General features: G+C 45.5%; 2 protein-coding genes across 5 annotated transcripts; one reads left to right on the top strand and one right to left on the bottom strand.

Annotated features, from left to right (window-relative positions):
• Positions 1–249: 249 nt before the first annotated feature.
• On the top strand, positions 250–13113 carry znf687b (zinc finger protein 687b). 3 transcript variants are annotated; one of them, XM_041902877.2, is made up of 10 exons: positions 250–326; positions 1224–3578; positions 3844–4145; positions 4758–4942; positions 5389–5565; positions 8106–8268; positions 8462–8800; positions 10261–10373; positions 10682–10778; positions 10999–13113. In XM_041902877.2, the coding sequence occupies exons 2-10, from the start codon at positions 1238–1240 to the stop codon at positions 11581–11583; spliced, it is 4302 nt and encodes a 1433-aa protein (XP_041758811.2). In that variant the 5' UTR covers positions 250–326; positions 1224–1237; the 3' UTR covers positions 11584–13113. The 3 variants fall into 3 exon arrangements, with proteins under 3 accessions (XP_041758811.2, XP_041758813.2, XP_041758812.2); XM_041902879.2 differs by having other exon boundaries at positions 3883–4145; XM_041902878.2 differs by lacking the exon at positions 250–326 and adding an exon at positions 532–611.
• Positions 13114–13604: 491 nt separating this feature from the next.
• LOC121586295 (aquaporin-10-like) lies at positions 13605–18010 on the bottom strand. Of its 2 annotated transcripts, none has more exons than XM_041902884.2 (6): positions 17068–18010; positions 16163–16289; positions 15744–15881; positions 15536–15654; positions 14777–14994; positions 13605–14425 (listed from the first exon to the last, which is right to left on the bottom strand). In XM_041902884.2, exons 2-6 carry the CDS (start codon positions 16287–16289, stop codon positions 14209–14211), a joined length of 819 nt encoding a protein of 272 aa, XP_041758818.1. In that variant the 5' UTR covers positions 17068–18010; the 3' UTR covers positions 13605–14208. The 2 variants fall into 2 exon arrangements, with proteins under 2 accessions (XP_041758818.1, XP_041758817.1); XM_041902883.2 differs by having other exon boundaries at positions 16861–18010.
• Positions 18011–18026: the final 16 nt, after the last annotated feature.

The raw sequence follows: 18026 nt of genomic DNA on the forward strand, positions 1-18026 counted from the left end.
AGGTCCCCATGTCCCTCTCAACCCCATATAGCTAGAACAGGAAAGTTTAATAAGAGAGGTGTGTGTGTGATCTGTGGCAAGAACTAACATATCTGGTTTTATTGTATACAAACTGTGGACACCAGTTTAGTGTCCCCATTTAGAAATGAACAAATTACATTTGTTCGTATGTGGCACCATTCCCTTGACAATTTAATTTGTAGCGTCGGCAGTAAAAAAATTAATTGCATCGATACAATGATCCGATAGGACCTCTTCATCATGTGACGGGAAGTAAAGGCTCTTCGTCTGGAGTGTGCAACGATAGTCGGGAATCACAGATCCAGGTAAACAATCAATGTGCAATATACCAGTCCCACCAATTGTCCGCAGTGACAATGATCAACCCATAAGATCCTTTCATTGACAATAGTGCATGGTTATTCGCCAGTAACCCGTTATGAATGGATGCAATGGCCTCCGCTAAAGGAACCTCGCACTGCTTGGGCTCAACGCAGCCAGCTAGCCTGGCTGAAATGATGAAGGGGAAGCCGAAAATAAACTCACAGCTGCAAGACGTTTGTGGTGTTAAATTATTCATCATTGTGAAACCATTGCAAGTTAATCCATATGTAAGGCATCTCAAAAGCGGCATTTAATGTCCACACAGTGAATTAATCTATTGAACAGAATTGCATTTCTTTCTTCGCTAGCTGTAGTAAGCTAGCTATGTTGTAGCTTTTACCTAGCTAGCATTAGCTAGTCGACATAATCGTAGCCAAGACGATCGGTCTGTGTCAGAAACTGTATTGTGTGCATGTTAGCTAGCTAGGCAATATAGCCCCCCTCTCGCAATGTTTACTGTACAATACTTTGAGAAGCTGGCTAGTAATGTTCGTGTCGGCACAGTCGGGGCTACCACTGCTCGGTCAAAGAAATCCTGCTCTGTTGTCCATCGACATGGATCTGTGTTGCTAGCTTGCTTAGCTACTAACTAGCTAGCTAGTTACATTTACTGAACAGGAACATTTAAGGATAGCCAACTGGCTATCAATTTAGCAATTTCAGTACTGTTGCAGGTTTGTAAGCCAAGATGTCCTGCAACGTGCTGTTTTTATCTCCCTTTTTATTTAAAATGTGTATACATAATTTAACTACAATTGAGACAATGAGAAACACAGGGTGTTGTTATCTTACCATCATGTCACTCATTATCTGTCCGCTTGGTGTACCCTGTCTTGCAGGATTAGGTCCCGGCATGGGGGACATGAAGACCCCAGATTTTGATGACCTGTTGGCAGCGTTTGACATTCCCGACATCGACGCTAAAGAGGCCATCCAGTCTGCTCCTGATGAGGCTGAGAGCTCACACGGGCCAGGCGGTGCTCCTCTGGGAAAGCCGGACGGTGGGGTTGGTGTAGGGCCGTCTCTGAGACCACCTAGCCCCCCAGACCCCCAGGCTGACACCCCTATTGTCAGCGTTATCGTAAAGAACCGTGTGCGACCCGACACCAACGATGGAGGGGATGGAGACACAGACCAGGACACTATGGACGGCATTGCTGGGGTCGCTGTGGGTCCACGGCTCGGTGCCTGTGCCCCAGGCATGGCGGAATCTGAACCACTCAACCTCAATGGGTTTGGGGCCTCTGGTGTGACCCTGCCCCTAACCCAGGTTCATGCCCAATCTAATGGGCAGACGTGGTCAGTGTGTACCCCCAAAACAGCATCAGAGGGCAGAGGATGCAGTGCTGGATCAAATAAATCTGCCAAACAGGTTGGCAATATATTCAACAGACTGAAGCCTCTTATGGCGCAGGGGTCGGGAGACCCTGTAGGGAGGGCTAGGAAGATGCAGCTCCTACAGCAGCAGCACCACCAGCAGCAGCACACACAGCAAGAGACAGGCCAAGAAGGAGGAGATGAGGGCAAAGCTTCATTATCCTCCTCCTCCTCTGTCCCAGGAGTGTCAGTTGGACTGTCCTCTCCTTTCTTCCCACCTTCCAAGCCTCTCCCGTTCCCGCCATCCGCCCTCTCCTCACACCCGCTGCACTCATCTCAGCCGTTTAATGGGGCACCTAAAGCCGGCCCAGCATTATTCCGTCCCCGAGACTCAGAGGAGGATGATTCTGATCCGGACCTAGGGCCCCCGCTGATGATCCAGGAACCCCCTGACTCCCCCTCCCGCACCCCTCCCAAACTGACACGTCGTTTTAGGTCCCCTGCTGCCAGCTCTGACTCCACCCATCCCATGGCCTCATCGGCAGCTCACCCCAAACCAGGGGACACTCCCTCGGGCACTAGCGTGACCTCCTCAACCCCCCAGTCAGGCTCCACCAAGAGTCCACCACAGGAAGACAAACACCCAGAGCATGTTATAGAAGAGCGGGACTCTCCTGAAAGTCCTGAGCCAGAGATGCCCAAATCGGCAGCACCAGTAACTGCAAAGAGGTGCTCCAGCCCTGCAGTAGCCTCCACACCGCCCCCCTCAGACCTTCAGGAGCCTAAGGAGGAGATGGAGGGGAATGGAATAGAGAAGGCTATGGATGGCAAGGCAGATTTTGGAAAGGAAGAGGGTGCAAGAACAGGAGAGGAGAAAATGGAGGTGGATGATGGCAAGTCTAAACCTCCAACCACTGAAGGTGGCACCTCTACTCCAGGAGGGCCTGCAGCTCCTGCCCGGCCCCTCAAAGTGCGGATAAAGACCATCAAAACCTCCACTGGTGGAATCACCAGAACCGTTACCAGGGTCGCACCCAAAGCAGGTGCTGCCGGAGCCAAGGGTTTGGACCCCAGCAAAGCTCATCCAGGGGGGCACAAGGCCCCAGCCAACAGGGCTCAGAAACCTGACACTCCCTCTGGTCGTATGGTAGCCTCCCAGCCGCAGAAAGTAAAGAGCCTCAACACACTACCCGTGTCTACACTAGCAGCCAGTAGCGCTATGCTAGTCGCTGCAACCAAGGCTCAGAACAAGATGGCTGCCTCCTCGGACAAGGCCAAGGTATCTGCCACTGCTGTTAGCTTCACTAAATCTGCCACCCTGCCTGCCACTCCCTCTGTCGCCTCCTCTCCTAAATTCTCAGTAGCCACTGGTGGGATGTGCATACGTCCTGTCGGTGCTAAAACGGCTAACGGAGGCAGCACCAGCGTCCTAACCGGCACTCAACAGCCAAACAAGCCTGCCTCCATCGTGAACAGTACGGGCGCCGTCATCTCCCGCAGCCAGTCTAGCCTGGTGGAGGCCTTCAACAAGATCCTCAACAGCAAGAACCTGCTGCCCAGTTATAAACCCGACCTCTCGGCTCCTCCGCCCCCAGAGTGGGGGCTTCCTCTGCCTGCCACGGGCTACCGCTGTCTGGAATGTGGCGATGCCTTCGCCCTGGAGCGCAGCCTGGCCCGCCACTACGACAGGCGCTCGCTGCGCATCGAGGTGACCTGCAACCACTGTGCCAAGCGGCTGGCCTTCTTTAACAAGTGCAGCCTGCTGCTCCATGCCAGGGAGCACAAGGAACGCGGGCTGGTCATGCAGTGCTCTCACCTCGTCATGAGGCCCGTCACCGTGGAGCAGATGATTGGCCAGCAGGACACCACACCCATCGGTAAGGCGGGTCTTTCAGAAGAGTTTTTAGTGACAATGGCTGCGTCCCATAGGGCTCTGGCCAAAGGTAGTGCAAAAAAGTTAAAGCCATTTAGGACGCATACAATGTGGCTTCATAAACAATGCTTTATTTCTGTCAGGATGTGGTCAATGTTATTGCGTGAAATACAAGAGAGGTGAGAGATACCATCATGCACCTGTAAATAAGTTCAATTCACCTCCATCTTCTTTGTGTTCTTGCTTCGCTTTCTTGCTTGGTTGACAAGGCATGCTCTCCCCTTCTTCAATCTCATCTCCTCCTCCAGTCTGCTCCCCCTCCACTATGTCCGGAGTCCCCGTCGTGTCGTCCAGCTCCAGCCCACTGAAGGACACACCGTCTCCCTCCGCAGCCCAGCCGAGACCGGTCCGCCGCGCGCTCCAGAGCCCCCAGGCACTGATGCCCCTCCCCTGCAAGAAGGGCGAGGTGCTGCAGTACCACAACTTCAAGTGTTCCGAGTGCCAGGCCCAGTTCTCTGGCAAGGCCGAGCTGGTCGCCCACTTCCAGCAGATCAGAGCTACCCCCAACTCAGTGAGTCCTTTGATACAGAGCCTGAAGTATGGGTGTGCATTACTTACAGGCTAGTATCGAACTACTAGTGTCAAGCTTAGTCATGCATAATGACTGAATAAGGCAGTTTCCCAGACACCAATTTAAGCCTTGTCCTGGACTAAGAAACACTTAGAGGTTCTCCATTGAACATGCCTTTTAGTCCAGGATTAGGCTTAATCGTGTCTGGGAAACCTCAATATGTTTAATGGCCTGCTTTACTTTATGTATTAGTCAATACTATTACATAATACTAGTGTTTACTATGAAAACAAGCCATTTGTAATGCCTCAATATGCTTTATTAACTCTCCCTCCCACTTCTAAGACCTGTGGGTGATGACTGTCTTATTACACAATACTAGTTTTAGTATTAGTAGAAGTTTTGCAGTATTAGAAGTAGTAGTGTATTCATAGTGTTATGCCGTAGTCAACTTTTAAAGCCTTTCTCCCTCTCCCCTCCCTACCCAAACATGTATGCTGTGCTCCACTCCCATGATGCTGCTAATGTTTACTATGAAAACTAGTTATGATTAATGCCTCTGTGTGTACTATATGTCAATTGTTTAACCTGTTCCCTCATCTTCCTTCCCAGACCTGTACCCTGTGCTCCCCTCCAATGATGCTGCCTAACTGGTGCAGTGTGTCGGCTCACCAGAGGATTCATAAGCACCGGGCGCCCCACGTCTGTCCAGAGTGTGGGGGCATCGCCCGGCAGGCCAGCTTCCAGACCCACCTGGAGGAGGCCTGTCTACACTTCGCCCGCCGCATCGGATATAGGTGAAGAGATAGTGTCTGCACTGATAAGTCAGTAACAAATGTAATAGGTCTGCACACAAAAAGATGTCGCAAAAAGTATTTTCACTAGCTTATTCAGATGTTTCGGCTTAGCAGCCTTTTTCAGTGTGTAGGTACTCTGCACTAATAGGCAAACGTGCCACAAATACATGCAAGTCTACATACCACAAATTACTGCTTAAATGCAGCATTGTCAGGTGGATGTATGAGAGGGAGAGCGATGCCTACAGTCGTCAAATGCAAATATGCCTCTCACGCATATATAAAACATTGTTTGTGAAAGGACACTTTGGTGGTTGAAGATTCTTGCCGTAGTTGCATGACAATCAAGCCACCCAATTGTCAATGGACACTATATTAGCATAATTGACAACAGCGACTAAACCTATGTGTTTAACATTTTGTTTTTGTTCATATCTGTTCCCCAGGTGCTCCAGTTGCCAGGTGGTGTTCGGGGGTCTGAACTCCATCAAGTCCCACATCCAGACGGCCCACTGCGAGGTGTTCCACAAGTGCCCCAGCTGCCCCATGGCCTTCAAGTCTGCCCCCAGTGCACAAGGACACATCAGCACCCAGCACCCTACCCTCACCGGGGGACAGGCCAAGTAAGTGCCCCACAGTCACTGAACCATGTTATGTCTCTTTAGTTTTCAAGTCAAATCAAATTGTATTTGTCACATGCGCTGAATACAACAGGTGTAGACCTTACAGTGAAATGCTTACTTACAAGCCCTTAACCAACAATGCAGTTTTAAGAAAAATAAGTGTTAAGTAAACAATGGATAAGTAAAAAATAAAAGCAGTAAAATAACAATAAGAATAACAGCAGTGAGGCTATATACAGGGGGTACCGGTACAGAGTCAATGTGCGGGGGCACCGGTTAGTCAAGGTAATTGAGGTAATATGTACAGTTGAAGTCGGAAGTTTACATTAGCCAAATACATTTAAACTCTGTTTTTCACAATTCCTGACATTTAATCCAAGTAAGAATTCCCTCTTAGGTCAGTTAGGATCACCACTTTATTTTAAGAATGTGAAATGTCAGAATAATAGTAGAGAGAATTATTTATTTCAGCTTTTATTTATTTCATCACATTCCCAGTGGGTCAAAAGTTTACATACATTCAATTAGTATTTGGTAGCATTGCCTTTAAATTGTTTAACTTGGGTCAAACGTTTTGGGTAGCCTTCCACAAGCTTCCCACAATAAGTTGGGTGAATTTTGGCCCATTCCTCCTGACAGAGCTGGTTTAACTGAGTCAGGTTTGTAGGCCTCCTTGCTCACACATGCTTTTTCAGTTCTGCCCACAAATTTTCTATAGGATTGAGGTCAGGGCTTTATGGCCACTCCAAAACCTTGACTTTGTTGTCCTTAAGCCATTTTGCCACAACTTTGGAAGTATGCTTGGGGTCATTATCCATTTGTAAGACCCATTTGGTACCAAGCTTTAACTTCCTGACTGATGTCTTGAGATGTTGCTTCAATATATCCACATCATTTTCCTTCCTCATGATGCAATCTATTTTGTGAAGCGCACCAGTCCCTCCTGCAGCAAAGCACCCTCACAGCATGATGCTGCCACCCCTGTGCTTCACGGTTGGGATGGTGTTCTTCGGCTTGCAAGCCTACCCCCTTTTTCCTCCAAACATAACGATGGTCATTATGGCCAAACAGTTCTATTTTTGTTTCATCAGACCAGAGGACATTTCTCCAAAAGGTACGATCTTTGTCCCCATGTGCAGTTGCAAACCGTAGTCTGGCTTTTTTATGGCGGTTTTGGAGCAGTGGCTTCTTCCTTGCTGAGCGGCCATTCAGGTTATGTCGATATAGGACTCGTTTTACTGTGGATATAGATACTTTTGTACCGGTTTCCTCCAGCATCTTCACAAGGTCCTTTGCTGTTGTTCTGGGATTGATTTGCGCACGAAACTACGTTCATCTCTAGGAGACAGAACGCGTCTCCTTCCTGAGCGGTATGACGGCTGCGTGGTCCCATGGTGTTTATACTTGCGCACTATTGTTTGTACAGATGAACGGGGTACCTTCAGGCGTTTGGAAATTGCTCCCAAGGATGAACCAGACTTGTGGAGGTCTACACATTTTTTTCTGAGGTCTTGGCCGATGTCTTTGGATTTTCCCATGATGTCAAGCAAAGAGGCACTGAGTTTGAAGGTAGGCCTTGATATACATCCACAGGTACACCTCCAATTGACTCAAATGATGTCAATCAGAAGCTTCTAAAGCCATGACATCATTTTCTGCAATTTTCCAAACTGTTTAAAGGCACAGTCAACTTAGTGTATGTAAACTTCTGACCCACTGGAATTGTGATACAGTGAATTATAAGTGAAATAATCTGTCTAAACAATTGTAGAAGCTGACAATGCAAATAGTCCGGGTAGCCATTTGATTAGCTGTTCAGGAGTCTTATGGCTTGGGGGTAGAAGCTGTTAAGAAGCCTTTTGGACATAGACTTGGCTCTCCGGTACCGCTTGCCGTGCGGTAGCAGAGAGAACAGTCTATGACTAGGGTGGCTGGAGTCTTTGACAATTTTTAGGGCCTTCTTCTGACACCGCCTGGTATAGAGGTCCTGGATAGCAGGAAGCTTGGCCCCAGTACTGGGCTGTACTCACTACCCTCTGTAGTGCCTTTCGGTCGGAGGCCGAGCAGTTGCCATACCAGGCAGTGATGCAACCAGTCAGGATGCTCTCGATGGTGCAGCTGTAGAACTTTTTGAGGCTCTGAGGACCCATGCTAAAATCTTTTCAATCTCCTGTGGGGGAAGAGGCTTTGTCGCGCCCTCTTCACGTCTGTCAGTGACGTGGACACCAAGGAACTTGAAGCTCTCAACCTGCTCCACTACAGCCTGCTCCACTGTGTTTAGAGCAGTGTTTTCCAACCCTGAGGAACCAGAGGGGTGCACATTTTTGCCCTAGTGCTCTAGTACTAACACACTTAATACAACTGTGTTCATGTGTATTAAAACAAAAATTTGCATATTTTGGGTCCCCAGGACCAGGATTGGGAAACACTGGTTTAGTGTATTTTAAAGCACGTCTCTTGTCTCAGGTTTTGTCCAAATTTGAGTGCTGATAAAAACGCAACATTCACGCCACTATTTCCCTCTTTCTCTGTATTTCCAGAATGATCTACAAGTGTGTGATGTGCGATACAGTTTTTACCCAGAAACCGTTACTGTACATGCATTTCGACAACCACCTAGCCAAGCAGAAAGTGCATGTGTTCAAGTGTCCTGACTGCACCAAACTCTACGCGCAGAAAGGTTCCATGATGGAACACATAAAGGTTTGTTTAGTTACATTATAACTCACAGGGAAACATATGTTTGCAGTAAAGGATAGTGATATGTTAGTTGTTCAATCCCCTGATGGTAAATAGTCACTTCTATTTGCTCATTTGTCAGTGTTGTCTTCCATTCTCACTTCTCTCTTGTCTGATTTGTCATTCCTCTCTCACTTCCTCTTATACTCTTGTCCAGACTGCTCACAGAGGGCTGTCAGTCAAACAGGAGGGACAATCCGATGCCTCCGCCCCTGCCACAGCCCCCACCACCCCCTCCCTCCCCAAATCTAAGCCCTCTGCAAAAACAGACAACTCAGATGGGGAGGACTGGGGCCGAGACCAAGAAGAAGAAGAAGAAGAGGAGGAAGGAGAGGAAGAGGGGGATGAGGACTATGAGGAACCTGAGAATCAGTCTAGTTCTATTGAGGTAGGCAGTCATCGTGGGACCCCCTCAGAATGGAGCTGTCAGCAATGTCAGAAGAGCTTCACACAGAGCGACGACTACATCTCTCACATGAAAACAGAGCATGGAAAGGTAAGGCCATACAAATGTAATTAATTGCATAACGGATGCCCCACTTCAGAGGAAAAAAATGAAAAAAATATTCATTTGATTCATGTGAATCAATTTTTTTAAACGATTATTTTTGACAAATTGAATGATTCGCTTCACTATTGTAGTAGTTGGGATTCGGTAAGAGCTCAGTGAATTGAATCATGGGAATCAAAATAATTTGTGAATCGCAAAAATTAAAAGGGATTTCTTTAGTAGCCCTCCTTTTGGATTATTTCGCTGTTAAACTTGTTTTGTAGATACTTTAAGTTGATTTGGGCATTGCAACTCAATAGATGCTAGTCAGACTGCAGTAAACACTTCTAAGGTAAGATAAATCTGACTGAACTAGAATAGGTACATTTCCTGAAGACAGTGTGTGCTTGCTTCAGCTGTCTGAAAATAGTTGTATGATTACGGTAGTGGGAGATATGTTAAATGTAGAATTCAAGCTAAATAGTAGCTGAAGCAGTTCAATATAGTAAAAATATGTCTGATTACTTTAGTAGAATGCTATACACTGAGTGTACAAAACATTAGGAGCACATGTACTTTCCATTACATAGACTGACCAGGTGAAAGCTATGATCCCTTATTGATGTCACCTGTTAAATCAGTGTAGATGAAGGGGAGGAGAGAGAGGTTAAATAATCATTTTTAAGCCTTGAGACATGGATTGTGTACTGTATGTGTGCCATTCAGAGGGTGAATGAGCAAAACAAAAGTTAAGTGCCTTTGAATGGGGTATGGTATTAGGTGCCAGGCGCACCGATTTGTGCGTGTCAAGAACAGCAACGCTGCTGGGTAATTTCCGTGTGTATCAAGAATGGTGCACCACCCAAAGGACATCCAGCCAACTTGACACAACTGTGGGAAGCATTGGACTCAACATGAACCAGCATCCCTGTGGAATGCTTTCAACACCTTGAGTCCATGCCCTGACAAATTGAGGCTGTTCAGAGGGCAAAAGGGGGTGCAACTCAATATTAGGAAGGTGTTCCAAATGTTTTGTACACTCAGTGTAAATGATCAATTATGAAAAATGCCTCTGAAAAATTAACTGTGACTAATTCGGCTGGGATATGCTTTCAATGATGCTATCCAACACCTGACACCAATGTAGTTAATTAGGAGGGTACCCTGACTGGGACTCAAACCCTGGTCCTTGTGACTGTCGTTCCATAACCATTATACCAAAAGGCTAAAATCTCTTGCTGAGGTCACTAGGTGTTGTACCAAGGTTGCTTAGTATTTGTACAACTTGTTGATGTTTGTTTTTTTCGCTCGCTTGCGTCACTTTTCCGGAGAAAAAATCTGTTATGCAGTAAATCAAATTTGTATGGCCGAAGTGTAATGTCGGTGTCTGTGTACACACACACAGGGAGATTACAAAAGGACTCACCCTCTCTAATTTCCTTGTGTGTGTGAATCTGCCTCTGTAGGCTATGAAGAAGTTCCCGTGTCGTGTGTGTGAGACTTCCTTCTGCACCTCTTCCAGCCTGCGGCGCCATGTACGTGTCATCCACGAGGGCAACAAGAGACTTTTCCACTGCCAGTGAGTGAACCCCATACTCATCTACACATCCACAAAAGCACCATATTTGGTTCCCTGTAGCTCAGATGGTAGGGCATGGATAGTGGGTTCGATTCCCGGGACCACCCATACATTGAAAAAAGAAGATGCACGCATGACTAAGTCGCTTTGGGTAAATGGCATATATTATATTTGAAAACGTCTGTAAGAGTGGATGGGACAAGACAATTAGCAGGGACATTTTAGAATGTTATGTTCAGTCTAATATCAGCCTACCTAGGAAGTGTATAGCATCCTCAGAGCGTGTGTGTGTACTTGTGTGTTTGCAGATATTGCACAGAGGGCAAGCGGACCTTCAGTAGTCGGCTCATACTGGAGAAGCATATCCGGGTCCATCATCACGGGGTCAGAGCCACTGACGGACAGGTCAGTTAGAATCCATTCTTCTTTCCATCACATGGTGGGGGTACATTTCAGTTTGTCATAACTGGACAACTGTACTCGTTTCCTGTGTGCTCTCTGCAACTTTGGTCTGTAATGTTACCCATCGTGTGGTGACTTGGATCTGAATATGTTAAACCAAAAATCAAGATAATACGTTTTGATGGTCTCTCTTTTTCCCCATCACCGCTCTGTCCCCCTGCAGGGCCCTCAGACCAGGAAGCGTTCAGCACCGGGTAAGGGGCCAGGCAGCTCGTCTGAACCTGACGGGGAGGGGTGTCAACCAGGGGATGAGGAAGGGGGCGGCACGGACAGCGGAGAGGCCACAGAGGGGTGCGAGGAGGGCTGCAGTCCTGTGAAGAGAACTCGAGCATCGGCGCCTCCAGAGCCCGAGGAGGACGACAACGTGTTCCACTGCATGCCATGCGGCTTCGCCACGGAGGATGGCGCCGAGTTCCAGCGCCACATCCCGCAGCATCGCGCCGACGCCGCCTCCTTCCAGTGCCTGCAGTGTGGCGTGTGCTTTGCCTCGGCCGGCTCCCTGGGACGCCACCGTTTCATCACCCACCACGTAAGAGACCCCCAGGGGGAGTCCGACCGCAGGGCGCCCCGCATTCCCTCCTCCCCGGATGGCTCACCCTCCTCCCCCCAGGAGGGAGAGGACGGGAAGGGGAGTATGAGCTGCAGGGTGTGCAGGCGGCACTTCAACAGTGCCTCCGACCTTAACACCCACTTGAGGACCCACGGCATGGCCTTCATCACCGCCCACAAGACGGACAAGACCCAGTAGGGTGAAGTTGCCCCTAGATGCATTTCCCCCACTAATGGTTAAGGTTAGGATTGGGGGAGAGAAAGCTGATCCTAGATCTGTAACTCAGGGAAACTTCAGCCCAGAGCCGTACAAGCCCCAGTATGGAGAGGAGGGGTGAGGTCTCAGCGTGACGGACAGGCCTGGGAGATGAGGGGTTTTGACTTGGAATCATTCTTGGGGAGCTGAATTTGGATAAGAGCCGACCCAGATCTACTTCTGTGCTGTTTTGAGCCACCTGAGCTCTGTGTTTCTTTGTCACTAACTGTGCAGTCATACTCGCATGCTGAGCAGTGGACTGGACACGCATGGGGATGGGAGTTCTGATGGTCAAGACCACCTGATCATAGCATTTACATCAGCCATATGTGTCCATCAACTTTTCCATAACTGTGTACATTTTTCTGCCTTTAATATTATTGTTTGTCTGTCTTCATGTGAACTATACTATATTTTCTACATTTCCTTCTGTATTGTCTTTCTATCATTTGTACTGATATTCTTGTATTTTTTCACATTTGTCCATGTCTTTCTTACTAATTTCCTTGTCTAAGCCATGTGTCTTGAAAGGTATTCTGTCTTGCATTGTCAAACTCACATCCACTGTACAAAGAAAGCACTCTTGTTGGTCCTAGATCAGTTTCTATGGGTCCATCTCTTTAGTGAGGGCTGGATGAAATCAGTAACTTTAAAAATAGGTATCTGAAACAAAAAAGGGAGTATTTGAAGAGTTTTAAACACTGATTCTAAATATTAATGACATTGTTCTATTTATATGAAACACATTATTGTTGTTTGTGTGAGTCATTTGCCACCAATCTTAAACCAAGATGAAATGGTAAAAGTAGTTTGAAATGGATGCCACAGACAGGTGAGATTTATATCTGTGTTCGATACACATTTCTGTAGGAGACAAGGTTACATAGATTATTGTAACCGGTCTTGTTTTGAGTGGTACATTGTGTCGTCAAAATTGTAGCTAGGACAAGAGAGATTTCACCTGTGGTGCACATGGGTGTATGTCGCACTGTAAATACATATTATACACTAAAAGAAAGCTTTCGGGTCTTGTTATTTCTTTTGAAAATGTTAATTTAAGTATAGTATTTATACTTGTAACTGTATGTATATATATGTATGTGTGTTTTTTTAACCAATTTGAAACAAAAACAAATTGGATTTTTATGGGAGGTAGCTAGCTATATATTGTCACTCACAAATAAGCAGAGGGAAAGTGCGAGGGGTTGTATTGTGTTTTAATGTGTACAAACGTTTCTCTTTGGTATGATTGTTTTCTAACTGCAGAATCGGTGCTTGCTGTACCCCACTTTCTTGTGTATCTGTTTCAATAACCTCTTGTCACGTGAAGAAAGCCTATTATATTGTTTTGTTTTTATTTATATAGAGAAATGATTCCACAAGCATCGTTTTATTTTCCATTATGATTGTGGTCTGCTTGCTGAATTGCCATACACTTTTTGTGCAGTTTCAAAATAAATGTGTAAAGGAGAACTTTACTTCTGTCCAGTCTTTGAATAAGCTTTATAGAACTGTTTTGAGATAGGCAAGTTTACATTATGTACAACAATTTTATACATAATTCCTCTGTTCATAATCTTGGCACAGACAGTGTATTGCAAAGGGAGTAATCTTATACTACAGTCCTTTGGGATATATTGGATTCTCCCCTTTCACATGATGGGTTTTTTTTTCTTCTGGATGTACCCCCTCCAGCGCCACTGTAGTACTACTTAAGCAGTTTTTTGGGGTATCTTTACTATTTATATTTTTGACAACTTTTACCCCATACATTTTCCCTGACACCCAAAAGTACACGTTACATTTCGAATGCTTAGCAGGACAGGAAAATTGTCCAATTTGGCGCACTTCTCAAGAGAACATCCCTGGTCATCCCTACTGCCTCTGATCTGACGGACTCACTAAACACACATGCGTCGTTTGTAAATTATGTCCAAGTGTGCCCCTGGCTATCCTTAAAAAAACAAGAAAATGGTGCCGTCTAGTTTGCGTAATAAGGAATGTGAAATGATTTATACTTTTACTTTTGATACTCAGCTATTACAATTTACTTTTGATGCTTAAGTATATTTAAAACCAAAATCTTTTATACTTTTACTCAAGGATTATTTTACTGGGTGACTTTCACTTTTACTTGAGTAATTTTCTATTAAGGAATCTTTACTTTTTCCACCACTGGATTCTAGTATTGTAGATTTTGATACTACATTTTGTCCTTATTCCCTTACCATAGTAATGCAGGCCTACGGTGGCAGCAGCCATAAAGGCCCCCAGTATCTGGAAGAAGACGTAGAAAGGTAGGCGTGTCCAAGGATGCCTGCCCAGAAAGCAGAGGCTGAGAGACACTGCATGGTTCAGGTGAGCACCTTTTGAGAGAACAGTACAACCACTATTTGATAATGTATCAATTATTTTGTCAAGATACAGATGGTTACTTTGCTCTGATAAAAAGGCTATAAGAATAGATTAAACTAGTATTTCCTTCCATCTGTACCACCAACTATAATCTCATCCACCCAGCCGGCTCTCTCTGTGTAGCAATTGAGCCTGGAGACAAGGTTATGCCAACTAGACCTTGTGGGCCATCTCCACAGCATTGTTGTTTTTGATGATTTCCAGCTTTTTCACAGTCTTTATATCCATTGTCTTGAACTGCAGGTCATTGGTTTCATTTATCTCAGAGTCTGGTAAGTGCCATTGGACGAAGACCAGGTAGAGCCCAGAGCCGAGCACTGCCCCCACCATTGGGGCCACGATGGGGACCCAAAACCAGTAGTTATAGCACCTGTAGGGTCAGAGAGAGTGAGGTTAGTTAGTGTAGATTAGGGAGGTTTTGCATTGTTTTGTTGAGCTCTAGACTGCACATAGTATGTATATTATGTCAAATGTATTTGCACGTAAGAGGTGCTGAACCTCCATTTGAGTCCCTTGATCTAATGTTGCATTATCTAAATATTAATGTATAATAGTGAGTACTCTTCATTGCACGTCATTAAAATGTCTCACTACGTCTCCTCCATCTCCCTCCCCAAAGACACTCTTGTGTAATCTCTTGTGGACAGACGTATATAAATATATGTTACTTAATTGAGTAGCTGACATGAGATTTTGGTTCCGGGTTGCCGAGATGACTCACGTGAAGACCTCTGTACCCCATCCTGCAGTCAGGGTGAAGAGGCGTGGCCCCAGGTCCCGGGCAGGGTTGATCCCTCCCCCACAGTTTGAGGACATGGACTGGGAGATACCCATGAGAACCACGGCAGTGAGGGGGGGCACCAGGTCAGCGGATGCAGGCTTGTTCCGCCAGTCATCCAGGGGTAGAAAGCACAGCATGATCATGCCTGTGCCCACCATCTGAAGGAAACAACAGAAATGTATGAATTAGCTTTTGTGAACTACAAGTCCAATTACACTTTCAAATAGGTTTTATTTCCTGAGGGAACTAACTGTGTGTGGGGAAGGAATGGTAGATACAACAAGACACAACATAGTAAACTAAAAACATGTACAGTGTAAAGGATTAGAGATTAAGTTAGAGGTACAGATGTAGGATCTTAATTTGATCACTTGTTGCTGAGAATTTTCCTGAACCACAGGAAATGCAGATGAGCGTCAGGATTTATATAAATTAACTGAAAACACGCAATAACACACGGTTATATTAACAGTATTGCACTTTTCATGTTGCCTAATTTTGGTCAGCTAATAGCCTAACCACCGATAAAGCAACATGGACTAAACGTTCAAATCCTGTTGCTGCAGGATGTTTTTTCTTGGTACAATACTGGTCAAATTCAGATCCTACATCTGTACAATATCCTCTAAAGGAGGTACAATACCCACAATCCTCAAGAATGCATCACTATATGCACTGATTATTTTCCCTCTCTCCTACCTGGTCAAAGAAGCTGCCCCCTAGAGAAAGGTAGTCGGATGGGTAGGTAGCAAAGATGGAGGCTGTTTCATTTGGGCCGTATACAGTCAGGACGCCACCGCTGTAGTCCATAATAGCATCTGGATAGAGGGACAGAGAGAGGAAAACCAAGAAAGACGGTTAGAAATATCTAAGACAACTGTCATTTCAGCAGTGTTATCAGACCCACCATAGTACATGAGGAAGACCACAGCAGCAGCTATATAGGCCCCCAGAACCTGAGACAGGCAGTAGGGCAGCAGTTTAGACCAAGGCAGCCTCCCCAGCACACAGCAACTGAGGGAGACAGCTGGGTTCAGGTGGGCTCCTGAGAGAGGGAAAAGGAAAGAAAAGAGGGAAGGAAGAAGAGGTAAGACGAAAAATATTTTTCTTTTTGATATGTATGGTACAATATTGATAACATTCAGTATACGTAGTGAGTCTACAGTACAAGGGTCAGGTTACAAACAGTAAGGTTCCAAGAGAGTTAAATGAAAACATTCACACTGCTTTGACTTGATTATCACTACAATTTGGATTCTCTGTCTTGTACTTGGAAGGGTTATGCATATATGAGGCTACCGGTAGTTGTCTTGAATTACCACTTACCGGAGACGCCCCTGGCAAGGTACATGGCACTCATGACACCCACTGAGAAGGCCATATTGACAGAGAGGTACTCGCCCTTGGTCCCTCGACTCAACTTCACCTGGGCCATCGCCGCACAGCCAAACATCTGAGGGAGAGATTGAGGAAGGAGAGAGGGACGGAGTAGGGAGAGTGGAGGAAGGGTGGACGGATGGGAGAGGTATGGGGAAGAGAGATGTTCCATGGTCAACTTAGTACAGTCACCATGCATGCTTGCCAAATATCTTCAAAAGAAAGCACACTGATTAAGGAATGAAGATGGAAGAGAAAAAGAGACATTGCAACAAGGTTGGCGAGAACTAAAAGCAGCACGTAGAGACTTGCAATGGTGGAGGTGATAGAAGAGTGAAGTACTTTCTAGAACATTCCGTTTTAACCCAGGGTTGCTGTGTTCAGTTCCATGTTTCTGGATCTGATTCCAACTCAAGTCTTGACCGTGTCAAAACATATATTTGAATGGTCAATGGATTCTTGAGGAACAGCTACTCTAGAGCATTTTGATTGTTCTTCAATGGTGGTGAGGTAGTTTTTGCTCCCAAGCACTTTAAAACACATAGAATAAACAAATTCCCAGGAGATTTAAGAATGCATAAAACAGTAACAACCCTTGATCATTGATGATAACAATAGGAAAAGATACATTTACCATAAGTACTCACCATAAGGACGAACGTAGCCAAGGTCTCAGCCATTAACTCCCTAAACAGCATATTCCTCACCCTCAGCCTTCCCTTCAGTACCTCCATCCTTCGTAGCCGTCTGTCCCAACTAAATCAAGTCCCCCAATTGTTCTCTATCATATCACCCTCTTAGGTCTCCGATTGTCTCCTGTCCTGGTAGTCCTGTGTTAAACCAAAAATACTTACAACTAACTCTAAACTGTAGACTGGTCATCTGTGGTTAAACTGGCTGAGTATGCCTGTTGTCATCCCCTGCTTAAGCCTCCGTCTGTCTGCAGAGGCTCTGTCCAGGTATCTCAGCTTGTCCGTCCAATATGTCCCCTCTATGAACACAATAAGTAGGTTACTGAGTAGGAGAACCTAGCAACTAAAGTCTGCAACTATACTAGATAAGCTGCTTGCGCTACTGTAGCCAAGCACAAGGTCAAAAACAAACTGCAGATTACATTTTTTTTTTATTAAACCAGTTTAGTCTCTGACCATATAATGGAACAGATTAGGTCAGAGGTGAGCATTTAGCTAAATGATGATATCATCCATCATCAATAAGATTACCATCTTATTGATGGTCATGTTGCTTTTCTTAACAGACATACCCCTTTACTAGCTCTATTGCTTCTCAATAAATAAGTGTATGACATCAAATACATTTTAAAATCAGAAGCCTTGGACTGTTGTTTAACAGGCCATTAACCCCACACCTACAGAAGTATCTGGCAAAAACATACATCAGATTGTGTGTCTATTGCAAAGCAAAAATGTGGTAGCTTATGTCATCATGAAGATCACATTAAAGTTAACCCATATTTTAGAGTACATGTAGCAATGCTTTCATTGAAGGCAGGTCAACAACCTTCAAAATTACTTCAGTTTGTCCTCATGCAACAACAAAAAGGTACAAGTTACGCTTGTTTTCTGGAAAGACCATTTAATTGTTGCGAGAAGCCTAGTTCTTTTTAATCTGTTCATAGAAATGGCATCACACACATTATTTTGTGTGTGACCTACAAAAAAATGATATCGCTTCTGAGTAGTGTGAGGCTTATTGAGGCAAAAGGGTTAAAAAGGTCCTCGTGTGAGTGTGACTGCATCCCAAATGGAACCCTATTCCCTAAATTGTGCATTTATTTTGACCAGGGCCCTCA

The sequence above is a fragment of the Coregonus clupeaformis genome, chromosome 17, assembly GCF_020615455.1.
Source record: "Coregonus clupeaformis isolate EN_2021a chromosome 17, ASM2061545v1, whole genome shotgun sequence".
NCBI lineage: Eukaryota > Metazoa > Chordata > Actinopteri > Salmoniformes > Salmonidae > Coregonus > Coregonus clupeaformis.

Excerpts from the sequence above, each read along its gene's own strand:
- znf687b (XM_041902877.2), top strand. The coding sequence starts at position 1,238 with ATGGGGGACATGAAGACCCCAGATTTTGATGACCTGTTGGCAGCGTTT. Across the intron at positions 4,943-5,388 it reads GCCCGCCGCATCGGATATAG|GTGCTCCAGTTGCCAGGTGG; the intron begins GTGAAGAGATAG and ends TCTGTTCCCCAG. Across the intron at positions 10,374-10,681 it reads AAGAGACTTTTCCACTGCCA|ATATTGCACAGAGGGCAAGC; the intron begins GTGAGTGAACCC and ends GTGTGTTTGCAG.
- LOC121586295 (XM_041902883.2), bottom strand. The coding sequence starts at position 16,947 with ATGGAGGTACTGAAGGGAAGGCTGAGGGTGAGGAATATGCTGTTTAGG. Across the intron at positions 14,995-15,535 it reads GGGGCAGCTTCTTTGACCAG|ATGGTGGGCACAGGCATGAT; the intron begins GTAGGAGAGAGG and ends TGTTTCCTTCAG. Across the intron at positions 14,426-14,776 it reads TGGGGTACAGAGGTCTTCAC|GTGCTATAACTACTGGTTTT; the intron begins GTGAGTCATCTC and ends CTGACCCTACAG.